A 17,188-nucleotide genomic window follows, 5' to 3' on the forward strand; every position below is an offset into this window, starting at 1 on the left:
TGGAAAAAGATATGTATGACTTTTAATTATGACCATAGAAACACTTTACAGAGCCCCAGGAAACCAAAACTGTTGCTTAAAGCTCACCACTTGTTGGCTTCAATTCATAAATTATATACATATTATATATGTTTGCATGTTTTAAAATTACCTGGTTTCAAAATAATTATTTTCAAACAATGCTTTTTTTAGGCTTGAACAACATAAAAAACTGAAGACAGTATGTACTTAAAAAAAAAAAAACATTCAATTTTTTAAATTAATATCTTTAAATAACATTTTATGTTTCAGGTTGACACAAGACTATCCTGCACACTATGGAGAAGAGGTGGACATGGTTCTGTATTCTCATGGTTACTACATCAGAGGAGCAACCACAACCTTTTCTGGAGTGGAGAGGTAAGATATGACGGTGTCAGTAGAGCAGTGGACAGTGTCAGTAGGGCAGTGGGTGGCTTCAGTTGTTTTTAATTCTATTATTTTATTTTTCAGTATTTTTTACAATTTTATTTATTTTTATAATTATTTTTATTTATACATTTTTTTTTTTTTTACAATTTTTTTTTTAGGAGCCCTGTTAGGGGATTTTGGTGAAATATCAGGAGTCTAAACACACCTGTCACAACCTGTGCACACGCCTACGATCCTTCATGTATACTTGTCAATGCCGCACTCCTCAGATTGGGCAATCTAGTAGACAACTAGTAGGCAATCTAGGGCACACACTCCTAGTGCATTATCAAAGGTTTATTGTATATAACAAAACAAAAAGCCAATATTATTGGCCTGTCATAGACACTCTTTATGAATTCCCCAGTATATGGTCAAATGTTGTCCACACCTACCCATCACACTTTTTTGAGCTTGTTAGACAACTAATTCCCGAACCACGGACATAAATAAGGAAATTCTCCCCTTTTAGCAGCTATGCCAGCCTTCATTCTTTTGGGAAGTTTCTCAACATGATTGTAAAGTACATCTGTGGGCATTTGTGCCAATTCAGCCAAACAAGCGTATATATGGTCAGGTGATGCTGGATAAGAAGGCTTGGCCGAGGATTGGCATGCAATTCATGCAAAAGGTGTTCAGTATGAATAAGGTCAGGGCTTTGTGAAATCACTCAAGTTCTTTCCCACCAAACCATATCTTTATGGGCCTGGTTTTGTGCAGAGGGCCACAATCATGCTGGCACAGAAAAGAGCCTTCCATAAACTATTGCACAAGGTTGTACATGTTTTAAATGTCTTTGTATGCTGCAGCATAAACAGTACCTTAAAATAGATATATCTGAACATGATAATTTGAAGCAGTGTCCACATATTTTTGACCATAAAGTGCAGGTGTGATGGTCAGGTGTCCAATCAGAGCTGAGATTTGGGTTCAGAGCCACCTTGGGTTTGAGTTGGATATCACAGTTTACTAGGATGACCACAGAGGTAGAGGGTGGCTCAGTCAAGCCAGAGGCAGCGGACAAAAGGCAGGGAGCAGTTACAAGTGGAAAATTTGCAGTAGCTGGAACCTAATGTGAAGAAGTCTGGTGATAGGGATAAGGTGGCAGACCACATGAAGGTGCCTAGGCCCCTTTCACACAGGCGGACCATTCAGATCTGCCTGTCCGTTTTTTTGGCGGATCTGAACGGTCCCCCCATGCATCTCTATGGATATCCGATCCGATCCGTCAAATCTGGACGGATGGAAACCCTATTTTCCATCCGTCCAGCGGATCGGATGGGATCGGATGAGAACGGACCGATGGTCCGTTCCCATCCAATTTCCCCCATAGAGATGCATGGGGAACTGACAGCTGTGTCTCCGCACACAGCGCAGAGACACAGCTGTCATCCTTCTGCTCAGCGGGAGAAAAACTGAATCCGTCCGACGGACGGATAGTGTGAAAAGGGGCCTTAAGAGGTAAGAAGAGAAAAACTCAACGAGAGAGGCACGTAGATCATTGAGGGAAAACGTGTTGAACAGCAGGCGTGCCTTGCAGAGAAGAGCAGACAAAATCTTTCCAAATGTTTGTGGCGGTGTTCTAAAATTTTGTCGGACCCATGAAAATTCCGGACCTCGTCACTTCTGGTGACACTACGTCATAAGCCAGCTGGTGCGAGCCCCGGTGCGCATGCGCACAAGACATTTTCAAGGTCCGATGAAATTCTAAGACTAAAGGCCCGTACACACGTAGTGATTGTCGGCTGTAAATATTCGGCCAACGTCCGATCGGCCGATTGTCGGCTTGTTAGTATGATGCTTCCGACAACCGACTGCGACTTTTCGGCCGAACAGAATCTGGTGTGCAGGCTTTAAAATTTTTGTTGGCCAACAACAGAACGGCCGATTGTTCCTCAGTCAGTACAGAATTCGGCCGACAAACAGCAGATGAGCAAGACTGGGCATGCTCAGAGAAGAAAAAACACACACAGAAAGTTAACCATCACATGACATCACTTCTGCAGTCGGCTGTTGTTTGCCGACAAAATTCGTGTGCAGTCTTTAGCACTTTTCAACCGACAGAACAGCACCGGACAAAAGACGGCCGATTGTTCGGCCGACAATCGCTACGTGTGTACGGGGCTTTAGCGAACAGTTGATTGAGAGGAGGAGGGGCTGAGGTGGGGGACACACACCGCCGTGGGAAAATTGCTGTCACGGGCGAACCAAAGGTGCTGGAGACCCCAAAATTGTATCGCAGGTGGCCAAAACATTCCCCTACAGCTGATAAAAAGTTGGGGTCTCGGGGATGAAAGGGCACGGAGCAGTGACCCCGAGAACTGGGTCTCCCCCCCGCCATAGACTCCAATGTTAAACCTGGTCACCTCGTGGTTAGGTCATGGTCCCTTTGGGGAGCTGTCAAGGGCGAACCATATGTGCTGGAGACCCCAAAAAATTATCGTAGGTAGCCAAGACGCTCACCTACAGCTGATAAAAATTTGGAGTCTCGGGGATGAAAGGGCGCAGAGCAGTGACCCAGAGAACCGCAAGGTGACCAGGTTTAACATTGGAGTCTATGGTGGGGGGAAACCCGGTTCTCAGGGTCACTGCTCCGCGCCCTTTCTGTACTGCCATCAATAGCGCTGTGAACTGCAACTTCTGCCAGAAGCATATGTGTTGCAGAAGGCCTAATACCTGCTTGGATACTATTGGTGCAAACAACCCTTTTCCACCAGTTAATGTACTGCACTGTCCCAGGATGCAGGGACCCAGTTGCCATTACTTTTCCCAGAGGGCTGGCCCTTCTACTTTCACATGTTAGAAAAAGTGTCCCTGTCACTGGACAGCACTTTCAGGAACAAGGTACTCATGTCCACAGACATCTGGTTCCGTAAGTAAGGGTAGCAATGCTATAAATAATTAATTGCACACCAGATTAAACGTATGGTGCCTGGGAGTGGGATAGATACCATACCACTGAACTGTGTGATGCCAACTCACTGTTTGATGGGAGCTGGTGAGGGCTTTGTGAGATCTACCCCCTTGTCCTCATTGGACCTATTGTCATGTATCTGGTGAGGGTCAAGCTAATGAGAGGGTTTCCCTTATACCTCTTCCCCAATACCCTTCTATATACTTCTAGATTGTAAGCTCTACGAGCAGGGCCCTCTAGTTCCTCCTGTATTGAACTGTATTGTCTTCCCTCAAATTGTAAAGCGCTGCGCAAACTGTTGGCGCTATATAAATCCTGTATAATAATAATAATAATACCCCATGGAGTTACTGACAGGGTGCAGCAATATGAGTGTCATGGGTATTACAATGGATCTGGACACAGCAATTTTTTTTTGAATACTATCTGGATACTGCTGAGGGGTTGGAGAGGTTCAGAACAGATCTTTGCAGAATTCTGGAATGCAGATTGTAAATAAAAACACGCAGGAGCAGGAAGCGGAACTGTCGTCAAGCCAAGCAGGAGTGAGCAAAAACCAAGCAGCAGAGATACTAATTCACATAGCAGAAGTGAAGTGAGAGTCTGGCCCAAGGTCAGGATCAGACAGGCAGCAAAGGTACCAAGCAAGACAACCAGCAGAAGGTGAAATCTGGACACAAGCCAAGATCAGCAGCAGAAGATACAGGTACAAAAGAGTTAGGAGACAAGCTGGGTCAAACACAGGAAAACAGAAATAGACCACTGGCTACAATATGCTCATGTGCTTATCTTCAAGCGTGACATGAGCCTGACCGTCTCGACACATATTGGCTATGTCCTTCTCAACATCAGGACCAGCTGGGCCCCAGTAGGGCCCCGGAGTCTGAAAAACATCCCAAGCAGAACTCTGCTATGCATTGTTGCTGTATTAGGTAGCCAGCCCAGAAAAGATCTACTTTCATTTCTCCTGGCCCAGGCTGAAAAGTGGGTTTCCCCATGCCAGTTAAAAAGTGTCAAGGTCCTGTGTGATACACAAACCCGCTGTCTGCCCATCGCCTGAAGAACCTCACACATGTGCCTTGCCCAGCTCATGTACTAAACTTTGTAGTGCAATGTTTCCAATCAACAAACCCTGGATTCCATGACACACTATAAAAGGAGGGCTTGCACACACTTTCAGTGCTCCTAGCTGGACAAGGTTGTCCTGGCAGAAACACATTGCCAACACCACACCAGCTGCCAGCCAAAAAATTGATATGTGACACTCCAACAGACTGGAATTCCACCTTAAATATGCTTCAGGGACTACAGCAGCCGCAGCAACAGCAAACTATCCCCCAGTATCTCTTTGTGTATAGGATGAGGAGTTTTGGAGATTTTTCACTGCAGTGGCAACTCATCAAGGACACTGGCACTGTTATGGCCCCCCCTTGAGGAGGAAGCTAAAGTAGTGAGCAGCAATCAAGTGGAGATAAGATACACCACCCCTATAGTGTTCCTCCTTGAATAAAACTGATAGACCTTGCACTGGAGGAACAGCAGCCAGAGGGAGGAGAGGATTTAATTTGATCCCAGGTTCTCTGGGAATCTCTGTCCACTGCTTCCATCCCTTTAATGCAGAGGCATCAGTCAAACAATAACGAGTCAGAAGAGGAGGCTTGGGAGGCTGCAGGAAGGCAGAGAGGCTTTTTACCCTTCCCAAATTTCAGGCATTATACATTGGTGAGGTAAACAGTTGGAGAACAATGTTGTCCTTAGTGACGAAGAGGACTCCAGGTGCTCAAACATTTGTGGCATATAGGGTCCTTCATGCTCCAATGCCTAAACAAGGACTCACGCATCTGGGTGATCAAGGAGAGGGACTACTATTGGGTGTCCACCCTATTGGATCCCTGATTCAAGACCAAAGTTGCTAATGTCCTTCCACTACTGAAGAAGTAGTTCAATAATTCCTCTTTTCTGCATTTCCTGATAGGGGCATGGCTCTCTCTGGTGACCAACATCCCCCCACTGTTGATATCAAGAATTGGCAAGACCTGCAGCCTCACCATGGCTTTGCATATATTTTTTTTTAAGCCACAGGAGCCAGAGCTGGCTACTGGTGCCTATCATAGGCTGTGTCTGAATCTTATGATTGCTGACTATATTGGCTCCAGGGCCAATGTCAAAATGTTAAGCATGGAGGATCCCATGAACTACATAGTTACATAGTAGGTGAGGTTGAATAAAGACAATAGTCCATCCAGTTCAACCTGTGTAGGTGCGTGTGGCCGTAATCATCTCGCATACCCCTGAATGTTCTGATTCTTGAGATGTATGTCTAAGAGTCTTTTGAAAGCCACCATACTTACCGCAGAAACCACCTCTTGTGGTAGAGAATTTCACAATCTTGTAGCCCTAACAGTAAAGAACCCCCCTCGTTGCCTGAGGTTAAAATGCTTCTCCAGCCACATTGTATGCCCTCTAGTCCTCATGCAATCCTTCCGACTGAATAGCTTTTTTCTATGCTGAGATCACCATTGAGATATTTATAAATTGCTATCATGTCCCCTCTCAGGCGTCTCTTCTCCAGGGGGAATAAATCAAGCGATTGCAGACGCTCTTTATAGTTAAGGTCCTCCAATCCCCTAATTAGTTTAGTTGCCCTTCTCTGGACCTTCTCCAGCTCCAACACATCCCTCCTGAGGACCGGCGACCAGAACTGAACAGAATACTCCAGATGTGGTCGGACCAGAGTTTAATAAAGTGGTAGGATTATAGTTTTATCTCTGGAATACATCCCTTTCTTTATGCATGCTAATATTCTGCTGGCTTTGTCAGCTGCCGCTTGACATTGCATGCTATTGCTTAGTCTATCCTCTACCAGGACTCCCAGATCATTCTCCATTTTTGATTCCCCCAAAGGTTCCCCCCGTAAAGTGTATTGTGCTTTTATGCTTTTAGTCCCCAAGGGCAAAACCTTTCACTTCTCCACATTAAACCTCATTTGCCATGTCGTTGCCCACTCTGTTATTTTGTCCAGGTCATTCTGTAGGATATCTGCTTTATGCTGTGCAGTTATTGCCCTGTCCAATTTTGTGTCATCTGCAAAAACTGATATAGAGCTACTGATCCCATACTCAATGCTATTTATGAATAAATTGAACAGGGTTGGTCCCAGGACTGAGCCTTGTGGAACTCCACTTACCACCTCAGACCAGTCTGAGTATGCGCTATTTATTAACGCCCTTTTAGCCAGTTCTGTATCCAAGAGCAGACCTTGCGGTCGATGCATGCAGACCTTATTTTATAAATTAAGCGCTTGTGGGGAACTGTATCAAACGCCTTAGCGAAATCTAAGTACACCACATTCACTGGTCTGCCTCTATCTAGCTCACAGCTCACCTCCTCGTAGAATGTTAAGAGACTGGTTTGACAAGAACGCCCATTTGTAAACCCGTGCAGGTTACTGCTGATGATGTTGTTGTCTTTAGCAAACTGTACGATATAGTCCCTTATCATCCCCTCCAGAAGTTTACATACTATCGATGTCAGACTGACAGGCCTATAATTTCCCGGGACATGCCTCTGCCCTTTTTTGAATATCGGAATCACGTTAGCTTTCCTCCAATCCCCTGGTACATTTCCTGTCATAATACTGTCAGCAAAGATCAGGAACAGTGGTCTAGACATAGTCTTACTAAGTTCTTTGAGTACTCTCGGATGTACGCCATCCGGGCCTGGTTATTTATTTGTGTTAATTTTATCCAGCCAACTACTAAGTGTCAAGGATGGAACACTGGCCAGAGTTTTCCCAATATGCTCTGGAGATACTTGCTTGGCCTGCTGCAAGTGTGATGTCCATTCTGCGCAACAGGAGTACTTATAATAGAAAAGTGCTTCCACATTTTCCGCAGACAGCATTGACTAGTGGACTTTCATAAAAATATTGTAGATCAAGCATTGATTTTAGGAGTCTTCAAAATACCAATTGAAATCTTTTGCAATGCTGCCTAAATTTCATTTTAATTCCTGCCAGCATGACCAGCTACTGATACTGCTTCACATTCTCTTTTCGCTTGGAAGAAAAATTTGGCTTGTGTCTATGAATGTGAGGCCAATTAAATAAAAAGTGTGTTGCTCTCTAACTAGGGTTTATTTTTTTTTTTTTTTCGGTAGCTGATTTTCAGCTGGAAAGCTATATAAATTTTTGCAGGGAAACTCCTACCACGTCTTTGAATTTGAAGTCAATTCAGTCTAAAAGTCATTTAACTGGGAATTATAGCTGTGTCTCAACTGAAAAGCTGTCCATTTTCCCTCGGTTAGAGAAGACTGAGTATAGTTACTGTATGTGACAGTTTGGGCTTGGTCTCATGTCTTCGTGTTGAATACTGTAATCCTGCTAACTATGACTCTCATTTTTTGTACCCCTTCGTGCATTACTTTTATACCTTTTGTTATTTTACATTGGTAAAAATCTTCGTAAAGCGAAGTTATCCATTTTATTGCAGGAAAACCCCAGCCATAGGTATCTGAATTTGAGGCCTATTTAGACAAAATGTGTATTGTCCTATCTCTTTTATTTTAAGGCAATCCATCATTTAAATGAAAATAATCTCCATAGCAAAAGCTTATCTGCTTGCAGGCAGAGGCTGCTGTTCAAAAGGGTTTTGTTGGCAGCAGAAAGTAAAAGGCCAAAACTGCTGAGCCATGTGGACTCAGTTCTGTGTGTGTGTGCTAGTGCTGTCAGATGACGCCGTTATTAGCTAGAGAAAGAGGAAGGTTGGGGGGCTGTAGGGGAGAAGAAAGGTAGACAGGCATCTGGGAGCTTATCAAACTCCCCAAATCCTAGACATATCTGGAGTGAGCAGTTGGATAAAAAAAAAATAGAATAAGTCAGACCAGATTGCTTCTACTGTATATGTAAGACACTTTAAAGGTCCATGCACACTGGTCTTAAAAAAAAACACCAGTTCTTTTGGCAGAAAAAAACACTCTTATAGAGCTTTTTGTACATGCATTTAGACCCCATTCACACTAGCGCGACTTGTCAGGCGACTTGGTCACCTGACAAGTCGCAGTGGATCGCTCGCCATTGAATAGTACAGGACCCGTTCTAATAGGAGCGACACAAGTCGCTACGACTTAGAAAAAGGGTCCTGTACTACTTTGGGGCGACCTGGAGGCGACTTGCATTGACTTCAATGATATGAAGTCCGTGCAAGTCACGCCAAGGTGCACCGCGACTTCACAGGTCGCCCCACCAAGTCGTGTCGCCCCTGTCTGAACGGGGTCTTAGGCGTATTTACGGTTTTCTTCTGCCAGGAAACTCCTCTCAAAAACACAATCCAGAAGGTGTTTTTTTTCTGCCTCTAATCCCTGAGCTTAAAATACAGGTATGTCTCTAAATGGCCTAATGTGCATGGACATATAGGATAACATTGAGCTGCTTCTACAGGCAGAAAAAAAGACTCCTGTAACACAGCGTTTTTTAAGCCCAGTGTGCATGGCCCATTAAAGTGATTGTAAAGTCTCAGTTTTTTTTTTCTATTAAAATAACAAACATGTCATACTTACCTGCTTTGTAAAGTGGATTTGCACAGGGCAGCCCAGATCCTCCTCTTCTCAGGGTCCCTGGCTGGAGCTCTTGGCTCCTCCCTCCTGTTGATTACCACCACAGTAGGCAGCTTGCTATGGGTGCACCCGAGCCGAGCTGCAGCCCCCTGTATCCATTCAGACATGGAGCTGCTGTTTGGCCCCCGCCCCCCACTCTCTCCTTATTGGCTAACTGAGTTTGACTGACAGCAGCGGGAGCCAATGGTGTCACTGCTGTGTCTCAGCCAATCAGGGGAGAGAGTCCCGGACGGCTGAAGAACCCATGGACATTGCTGGATATAGAAGGGGTGAGGGGGGAGCTGCTTACACATAGAAGGCTTTTTATCATAATGCAAACAATTCATTAAGATGAAAAACATTCTTAATTTAAAACCCCTTCGAAAGCAAAAAACTATTCTACAGCAAAACATGCACTGCCAGACTATGCTTTCTCTGAGGCTGTCCATGAACATTGAGTGGTTAAATAAAACCATGTACAGTTTTAACACATCCCACAAACCTGTAATATCATTTGATCTGTATATCTTCAATACAGACCTCAAAGCTACATAAAAAGGCCCTCTCTCGGTTGTATGCTATTTTTGGCTAATAAACAAACAAATATCAAAAAAGAGGCATTCTTTTGCTACAAATTTACTCAGAACCCCCAAACTTTATATATGTTTTTTTAGCAGGGACCCTAGGGAATATAATGGCGGTTGTTGCAACTTTTTATGTCACACGGTATTTAAGCAGCAATTTTTCAAATGCGTTTTTTAAAAAAAAAAACTTTTTCATGAATTAAAAAAAAAAAAAAAACACTAAGGTTAGTCCAATTTTTTTAATGTAAAAAGACAATGTTACGCCGAGTAAATAGATACCTAACATGTCATGCCTTAAAATTGCGCACACCCTAGGAATGGCGCCAAACTTGGGTACTTAAAGCTCTCAATAGGTGACACTTTACAAATGTTACAGAGGAGGTTGTGGGCTAGAATTATTGCTCTTGCTCTAAAGTTCGCGGCAATACCTCACATGTAGGCTGTGTGAATGGCATTTACATATATGGGTGCAACGTACATACAGTAACGGGGGCACTTAAATGTTTTTTTTTTATTGTTTATTTTATTTTTTACACATTCCCTTTATTTTTTTTGATCACTTTTATTCCTATTACTAGGAATGTAAACATCCCTTGTAATAGAAATGGAGCACGAGAGGTCCGCTTTCTTCACAGAAAGATTTACGGTCTATAAGACCCCATATCTCTCCTCTAGGCTGGAGGCCTGAGATCAAAAAGAAAAAAGTGATCTCAGCCTTTCCAGGTAAAAAAAGGGTAGTGTTTACATCTGCCTAGGGCGGTAATTAGGTGAAAACATTGCTCCCGCCCTCTGAAGATCATAGAGATTTTATTCTCTATGGTAAACGGCTGCCGCCGGCCGATTCATTCTCCAGCTCTCCGATCGCACAGGCGAGCTGGTAGAAGCACCAGAGGGCGGCGGAAGGGGAACATCCCCTCCCGCCGCCGGTAAAAACAATCAAGTGGCCAAATAGCCGCTATGATTGTTTTAATAGTGCAGGAAATTGCCGTCAGAAAAAAAAGCTGCAGGCATCATTCAGATTTAACCACTCAAAGTCAAGGACGTCGTATGACGTCCACCTAAGGAGAAGTGGCTAGCTTCCACAAATCATTGTCCACAGATATATAATTAACCCTAGAGTTGCAACAAGAAGAAAACTGCAGATAAAGTAAAGCAGTGGTCCTCAATTTCGGTCCTCAGGGCCCACTAACAGGCCAGATTTTAAGTATTACCTTGGGGAGATGCAGACTAGAGTACTGCAATCACTGAGCAGCAAATTATATCACCTGGGATGTATTTCAGTTATCTTGCAAACCTGGCCTGTTAGTGGGCCCTGTAGGCCAGGGTTGAGGACAACTGAAGTAAAGAATCTATCAAATAAGCAGGAAAAAAAAGATTTTTGAGGCTGTTGCACAGACGGTAATTACACACAGTAAAGGTATTTTATTTTTATTTTTTTTTTATATTTTATTGCAAAATAGCTAGAAATTCTAAAATTACAGATACATACAGTTGGCAGCAATTACATTGGGGATTTTATTTAAATAAGTCTTAATAGACTGTGTGACATAATATAATGCATGGATTATTTTCATTTTATTTTCATTTAGTTACATCAAGATTAACATAGATAAGAGATACACAGGCAGGATGCTATGTCATATATTTTGGTTCAGTACACAAAATGGATTTCTTTTTCTACTCAAGCTTATCTAGAAATTCAGTAAATGTTGTGTTTTTTACCTTAGAAATGATATTCAATAACAATCTATAATTGTCTTTGCAATCAGTAAAGATTATGAAAACCTCCCCTGAAAGAATTAGGAAACATGCAAGCTGACATATTTCCTAGACACAAGCACTGGCAATGTCACTTCTTCATAGCACAATATATTCTGTAGGTTTAATTTGAGCAGGTAAGACATATTGGAGTATTTTAACGTATTTATTTTAATAATGGAACGTGTTTCATGGTCAGGAGGACCAAAAAGGTACTAATGGTCAGGAGGACCCTGTAGAGGTACTTGGAGAGTAAAGCTGCCACAAGAGAGCCAGGAAGCTGAATGTTTTGTTTGACTCATAGTGACGGTGAGAACCCCCTGCGTGGAAAGACCTACCTGTATGAATTTGGACTTTCCTTTAAATAAAGTGGGCAGGAAAGCCCTGAAAACTATATCTGGCGTGAAGTAAACTCAATGTTTTGGCACTACCATTGAGCTAAGAAACCCCAACGTCTCACAACGTCTATACATGTGTATATTGCAACACTGGCAATAAAGAAGAAATGTTTTTCAACTGTCATTTATTGTATTTTAATACAGATAGGAACAGAGGAAGAGTCAGGGGTAAAAAATCCACAATAACATATAAACAGGAAATATTCATCTGATAATACAGCTCTGTCAAAGAGGGAGAGGGCAAATTCCCAGTTATACTCAATGGGACCCCTCAAGAAAGGCACATCAAGAGTTATATCAGGTATAATTAGCATACTATAAACTCAGCTTACTGCTTTAAACAAAGCCAATATGAGTGTAGAGTGTGAATAGAAACAAGGAGTCAGCAGTATATCCTAAAAAGGAGACTTAAAAGAGAAAATAAGGTGGATAAAAAAAAAAAAAGAGAAAAACAACCAACGTGTCTCACGAACCAGTGAGGCCCACACCCAGCCCTTCCAGAAAAGGAAGGACTATACACAATGATGACCAGCGTTAATCAAGGGGGAACTATATAGCATGCCACAACTCCCAGGTCCTATTATGTCATTTAGGGAGGCCGGTAAATATTCCACTCTTTGGACATTTCGGATCCTAACGTGGAGCTCCGTCAAGGAAGGTGGCTCACGCTGTTTCCTTTGAAGCGCCACTAAACACCGTGCTGCAGTAAGGAGATGTGATAACAGACGTTTGGTTTTAGAAAATTTTGAGGGGGTAAGCAGGGCTGCTGTTAGAAATCATGGGGCCCCATACAGCCTTCCTAATGGGCCCCCCTAACCCAGCCTCCACCCCCTGAGATGCAGCAGAACAGCAGCACTAACTTTATCTGCCTACGCCTCGAAAATTAAAAAAAAAGTCCCTCCTCTGCTCCCAACTCCTGGGCCCCTCTTTTGACGTGATGGGGTCCAGGGAAATGTAATCTATATCATGATAAGTATATAAATAATATAGGCAATGGTCCTTAAATATACCCAATGGTATTAAGCCACAGTATGAAATGTGAATCTCAATAAATTAACCAACAATTCATTAATTAATAGCACTAATAAATGGTTAATAAATACAATAATAAAAAAAAGTGAACAAGTGTAAACCGCGGAATACCCCAATTATCCAACGCTGGTTACCCCTGTAGGGGTGCCGCTCTCCGGTGAGTGCGGGCTACTTAGGAAGGGGAGCACGGGATCCCCCCACCCAGCACCCACATTCTGATCCAACACTGGGAAGCACACCCTCCATTCATGAAATTTCCTTTGGCACTTTTTTACTATATTGCATGATTTTGGACGTTTTAATTGAGCATAATTTATGGACTTTTTTTCACTTATAATACGGACTATTTAAGTATTTATTCTACCACCAGAAATTAATTTATTTATACCTGGGATCTCTATTATTGTATAATTCTGGATCTTCTTTATGTTGCACTTGGCACATTATATATATTTTATAACCAATTTTATTTTGACGTTGTTTACATATCATATTTCACTTGGATATCCATTATTGCACTGGATTGGGAGACTTCTCCACTTCTAGTATTGTATTTACTTTTGATGATAATCACAGCACTTTGCACTTGGTATCATTCATTACTTGTTTTACTTGGATATCCACACTTATTAATTTAATCACCACCGCCACCTAGTGTTCACACTATTTATTACCAAAGTCACTTTGTTTTAGTCTTAAGACATTGTTTACAGTTTTATCCATTCACACTTGTTCACTTTTTTTATTATTGTATTTATTAACCATTTATTAGTGCTATTAATTAATGAATTGTTGGTTAATTTATTGAGATTCACATTTCATACTGTGGCTTAATACCATTGGGTATATTTAAGGACCATTGCCTATATTATTTATATACTTATCTACATATACCTAGATTTGTGAGACACGCCATTGTATATATTTTCTATAGTTCTTATTTTTCTGGCAGCGCCAATTACCCTACCACTTTTCTCACACCCTGATATAGTCATACTATATTTTTGGGGTAGGCTGCAGCCTATTATTCAAATAGATCCATTCGCGCGGAATTTTTTCTTATCATAGTAATCTATATCATGGTAAGCAAATAGGAGCGGTGGTATGGTCTAACAGAGGGTGAAATCAGGGAAAGGCTGGATGAACTTAACACAAACAAATCACGAGGCCCGGACATCCGAGAGTACTCAAGGAACTCAGTAAGGTTATATCTAGACCACTGTTCCTGATCTTTGCTGACAGTATTAGGACAGGAGATGTACCAGGGGATTGGAAGAAAGCTAACGTGATTCCGATATTCAAAAAGGGCCAGAGGCATATCCCGGGAAATTATAGGCTTGTCAGTTTGACATCAATAATATGTAAACTACTGGAGGGGAAGATAAGGGACTATATTGTAGAGTTTGCTAAAGACAACAACATCATCAGCAGTAATCAGCACGGGTTTACAAATGGGCGTTCTTGTCAAACCAATCTCTTCGCATTCTACGAGGAGGTGAGCTGTGAGCTAGATAGGGGCAGACCAGTGGATGTGGTGTACTTGGATTTCGCTAAGGCGTTTAAAACATTCCCCACAAGCGCTTAATTTATAAAATAAGGTCTGCAGGTATTGACAGCAGGGTTTGCTCTTGGATACGAAACTGGCTAAAAGGCCGTGTCCAAAGGGTGGTAATAAACAGCGCATACTCGGACTGGTCTGAGGTAGTAAGCGGGGTCCCCCAGGGCTCTGTCCTGGGACCAACCTTGTTCAATTTATTCATAAACAGCATTGAGGACAGGATCAGTAGTTCGATATCAGTTTTTGCAGATGACACAAAATTGGCCAGGGCAATAACTACACAGCATGAAGCAGATATCCTACAGAATGACCTGGACAAAATAACGGAGTGGGCAACGACATGGCAAATGAGGTTTAACGTGGAGAAGTGTAAGGTTTTGCACTTGGGGACTAAAAACATAAAAAGACAATACACGTTAGGAGGGGAACCCTTGGGGGAATCAAAAATGGAGAAAGATCTGGGAGTCTTGGTTGATGATAGATTAGGCAACAGCATGCAATGTCAAGCGCAGCTGCCAAAGCCAGCAGATTATTAGCATGCATAAAGAAAGGGATGTATTCCAGAGATAAGACTATAATCCTTCCACTTTATAAAACTCTGGTCCGACCGCATCTGGAGTATTCTGTCCAGTTCTGGTCACCAGTCCTCAGGACGGATGTGTTGGAGCTGGAGAGAGTCCAGAGAAGGGCAACTAAACTGATTAGGGGGTTGGAGGACCTTAACTATGAAGAGCGGCTGCAATCGCTCGATTTATTCTCCCTGGAGAAGAGACGTCTGAGGGGGGACATGATAGCAATTTATAAATATCTTAATGGGGATCTCAGCTTAGAAAAAAAAAACTGTTCATTAGAAGGAATTGCATGAGGACTCGAGGACATACAATGCGATTAGAGGAGAAGCGTTTTAACCTCAGGCAACGAGGAGGGTTCTTTACTGTTAGGGCTACAAGATTGTGGAATTCTCTACCACAAGAGGTGGTTTCTGCGGGTAGTATGGTGGCTTTCAAAAGACTCTTAGACTTACATCTCAAGGATCAGGACATTAAGGGCTATGTGAGATGATTACAGCCACACACACCTACACAGGTTGAACTGGATGGACTATTGTCTTTATTCAACCTCACCTACTATGTAACTATGTAACTATGTCTAGTAAAATCAATTTATTTATTTAGGCAGAAATGAACAATAAAGCTGCCCAGGCCCCCCCTGTTTAGCTCATGAGGCCCAGGCCCAGTACAACAGGACCAGCTGTACTGCCTTATCACCGGCCGTGGGGGCAAGCCCAAAAGAAAAGTTTTAAGGGTAAGCAGGATCCCGGAGTCAAAGACCTGATAGATGAGTGCATACACTGTAGTAAGGTGTAATGAGTTAGCAGGACCAGAAATCATGTTGGAAAGTTACCAGACCCCTCCTACATCTCTAGCATCTATCATCCGCAGTGGGATAAATATAGTACCAGTGGAAAGGTATTTTATACTGGTTTTTTTTATATGAAGAATTTTACATGTGTATACACATACGCACCTTTATGCTCATTTACACAAGGTCTTTGTGGTACACTTTACTCTTTTAACAAGATCTTGAGTATAAACATCAGTACATTTTTATATCCTTGTGCAACTGGCCTAAAGCACATTGATCATTGAACAAATATGTCACTTTCCTATTATTTTCATTTTTAGACATTACAATTATTTAGGTTTTTTTTTTTCCTGAAGAGTTTAATACATTCATAAATCAACAACAAAAACAATATTTTTTACTCTTTTATATTTTCAGGGATCGTCAGTGGAAGTATATTGTTTGCAGACTGACGGACTTTGACTGTGAATTTGAAAACTTCTAGAAGAATGGAAAAATCAGAACATTAGCACTGAAGCCTTAGAATTTCAGCACCTACTTGACTGTCTGATTCTGTAACACATGTAAATCTGGATTTTGGATAAACGTACCAAGGCAGTTATGCATGTAAGGGTCATTGTTAATGCAACTGTTTAATCCAAACTGTCATGACAAAAACAATGCTGGCTAAAATGGTACCCACAAGATGGTTCAATTTATACATTGCATTGATATTCACTATAAACTTTCACAGAGAATGATGAATAATTCATGTAAGTTCTTGCCTCCTATCGAATTTGGTCATGCAATATCCCCTTGACAGTCACAGGCATGTGCATATTATAACCAGTTTTGGAAAGAAAAAGTTTATGGCAAAAAATATGTGTAAATACCCAGCAAAGGGGATTTCATGAAACCGTTCTAGAACTGCACACCATTTCTGAAGGTTAAAAACAGCTTTATTGTACAGCACATGCACAGGAATAGAGACCTCTCGCTAACTTGTTTCACCCCCTACTGGGTATTAATCTTAGTGTACTATGATTAAGCCCCAGTAGTGTAGGTAAGAGGTCTCCTAGTGGAGTGCTGGTGCATATCCTGGTCAATAAAGCAATTTTTGCCCCGTAAAAGTGCTATGCAGTTTTAGAAAAACGTTTTGTGGCATGTGGAAGAAGTGCACCAATAAGGACGGGGACCTGCAGGCTGGAGATGAGGATTAATTTGGTCTAGGGAATGGTTCTGTTTTATGAGTGAGGGGAATTCTATGCATAAATCTGTGCATCACTGAAAAAGAGCTAAATAGATCAAAAAGTTCTGGGCACCTCAAGTCTGCTGTTAAATAGCAAACTGGTGAGATCTATTTGAACAACCTCCAACACTGGACATAACTACCTTAAAGTGGGGACTCTTTTCTTTCTTAATAACCCCATTTGTGAACCTAACCTGCCCTAAAAGAGTGACGATTATGTGTTATTTCTTAACTCAATGCCTATGCAACCCCTTGGGCTAAGCTGTTCAATGGCCCCAAGGCAACAATTAAGTCCAATGCCAGCTCCTT

The 17,188-nt window shown here is 42.1% G+C and overlaps 1 protein-coding gene across 1 annotated transcript in view; it reads left to right on the top strand.

Moving 5' to 3' along the window:
• Positions 1-16,565, top strand: part of DPT (dermatopontin) — a 77,728-nt gene extending 61,163 nt beyond the window's left edge. Inside the window, exons 3-4 of the mRNA XM_082244309.1 lie at positions 292-399; positions 16,069-16,565. Coding sequence (XP_082100435.1) covers positions 292-399; positions 16,069-16,135 — 175 coding nt within the window. The 3' untranslated portion in view covers positions 16,136-16,565. The remainder of the gene's footprint in view (positions 1-291; positions 400-16,068) is intronic.
• Positions 16,566-17,188: the final 623 nt, after the last annotated feature.

Source organism: Pelophylax lessonae (genome assembly GCF_965119305.1).
Source record: "Pelophylax lessonae genome assembly, chromosome: 2".
NCBI lineage: Eukaryota > Metazoa > Chordata > Amphibia > Anura > Ranidae > Pelophylax > Pelophylax lessonae.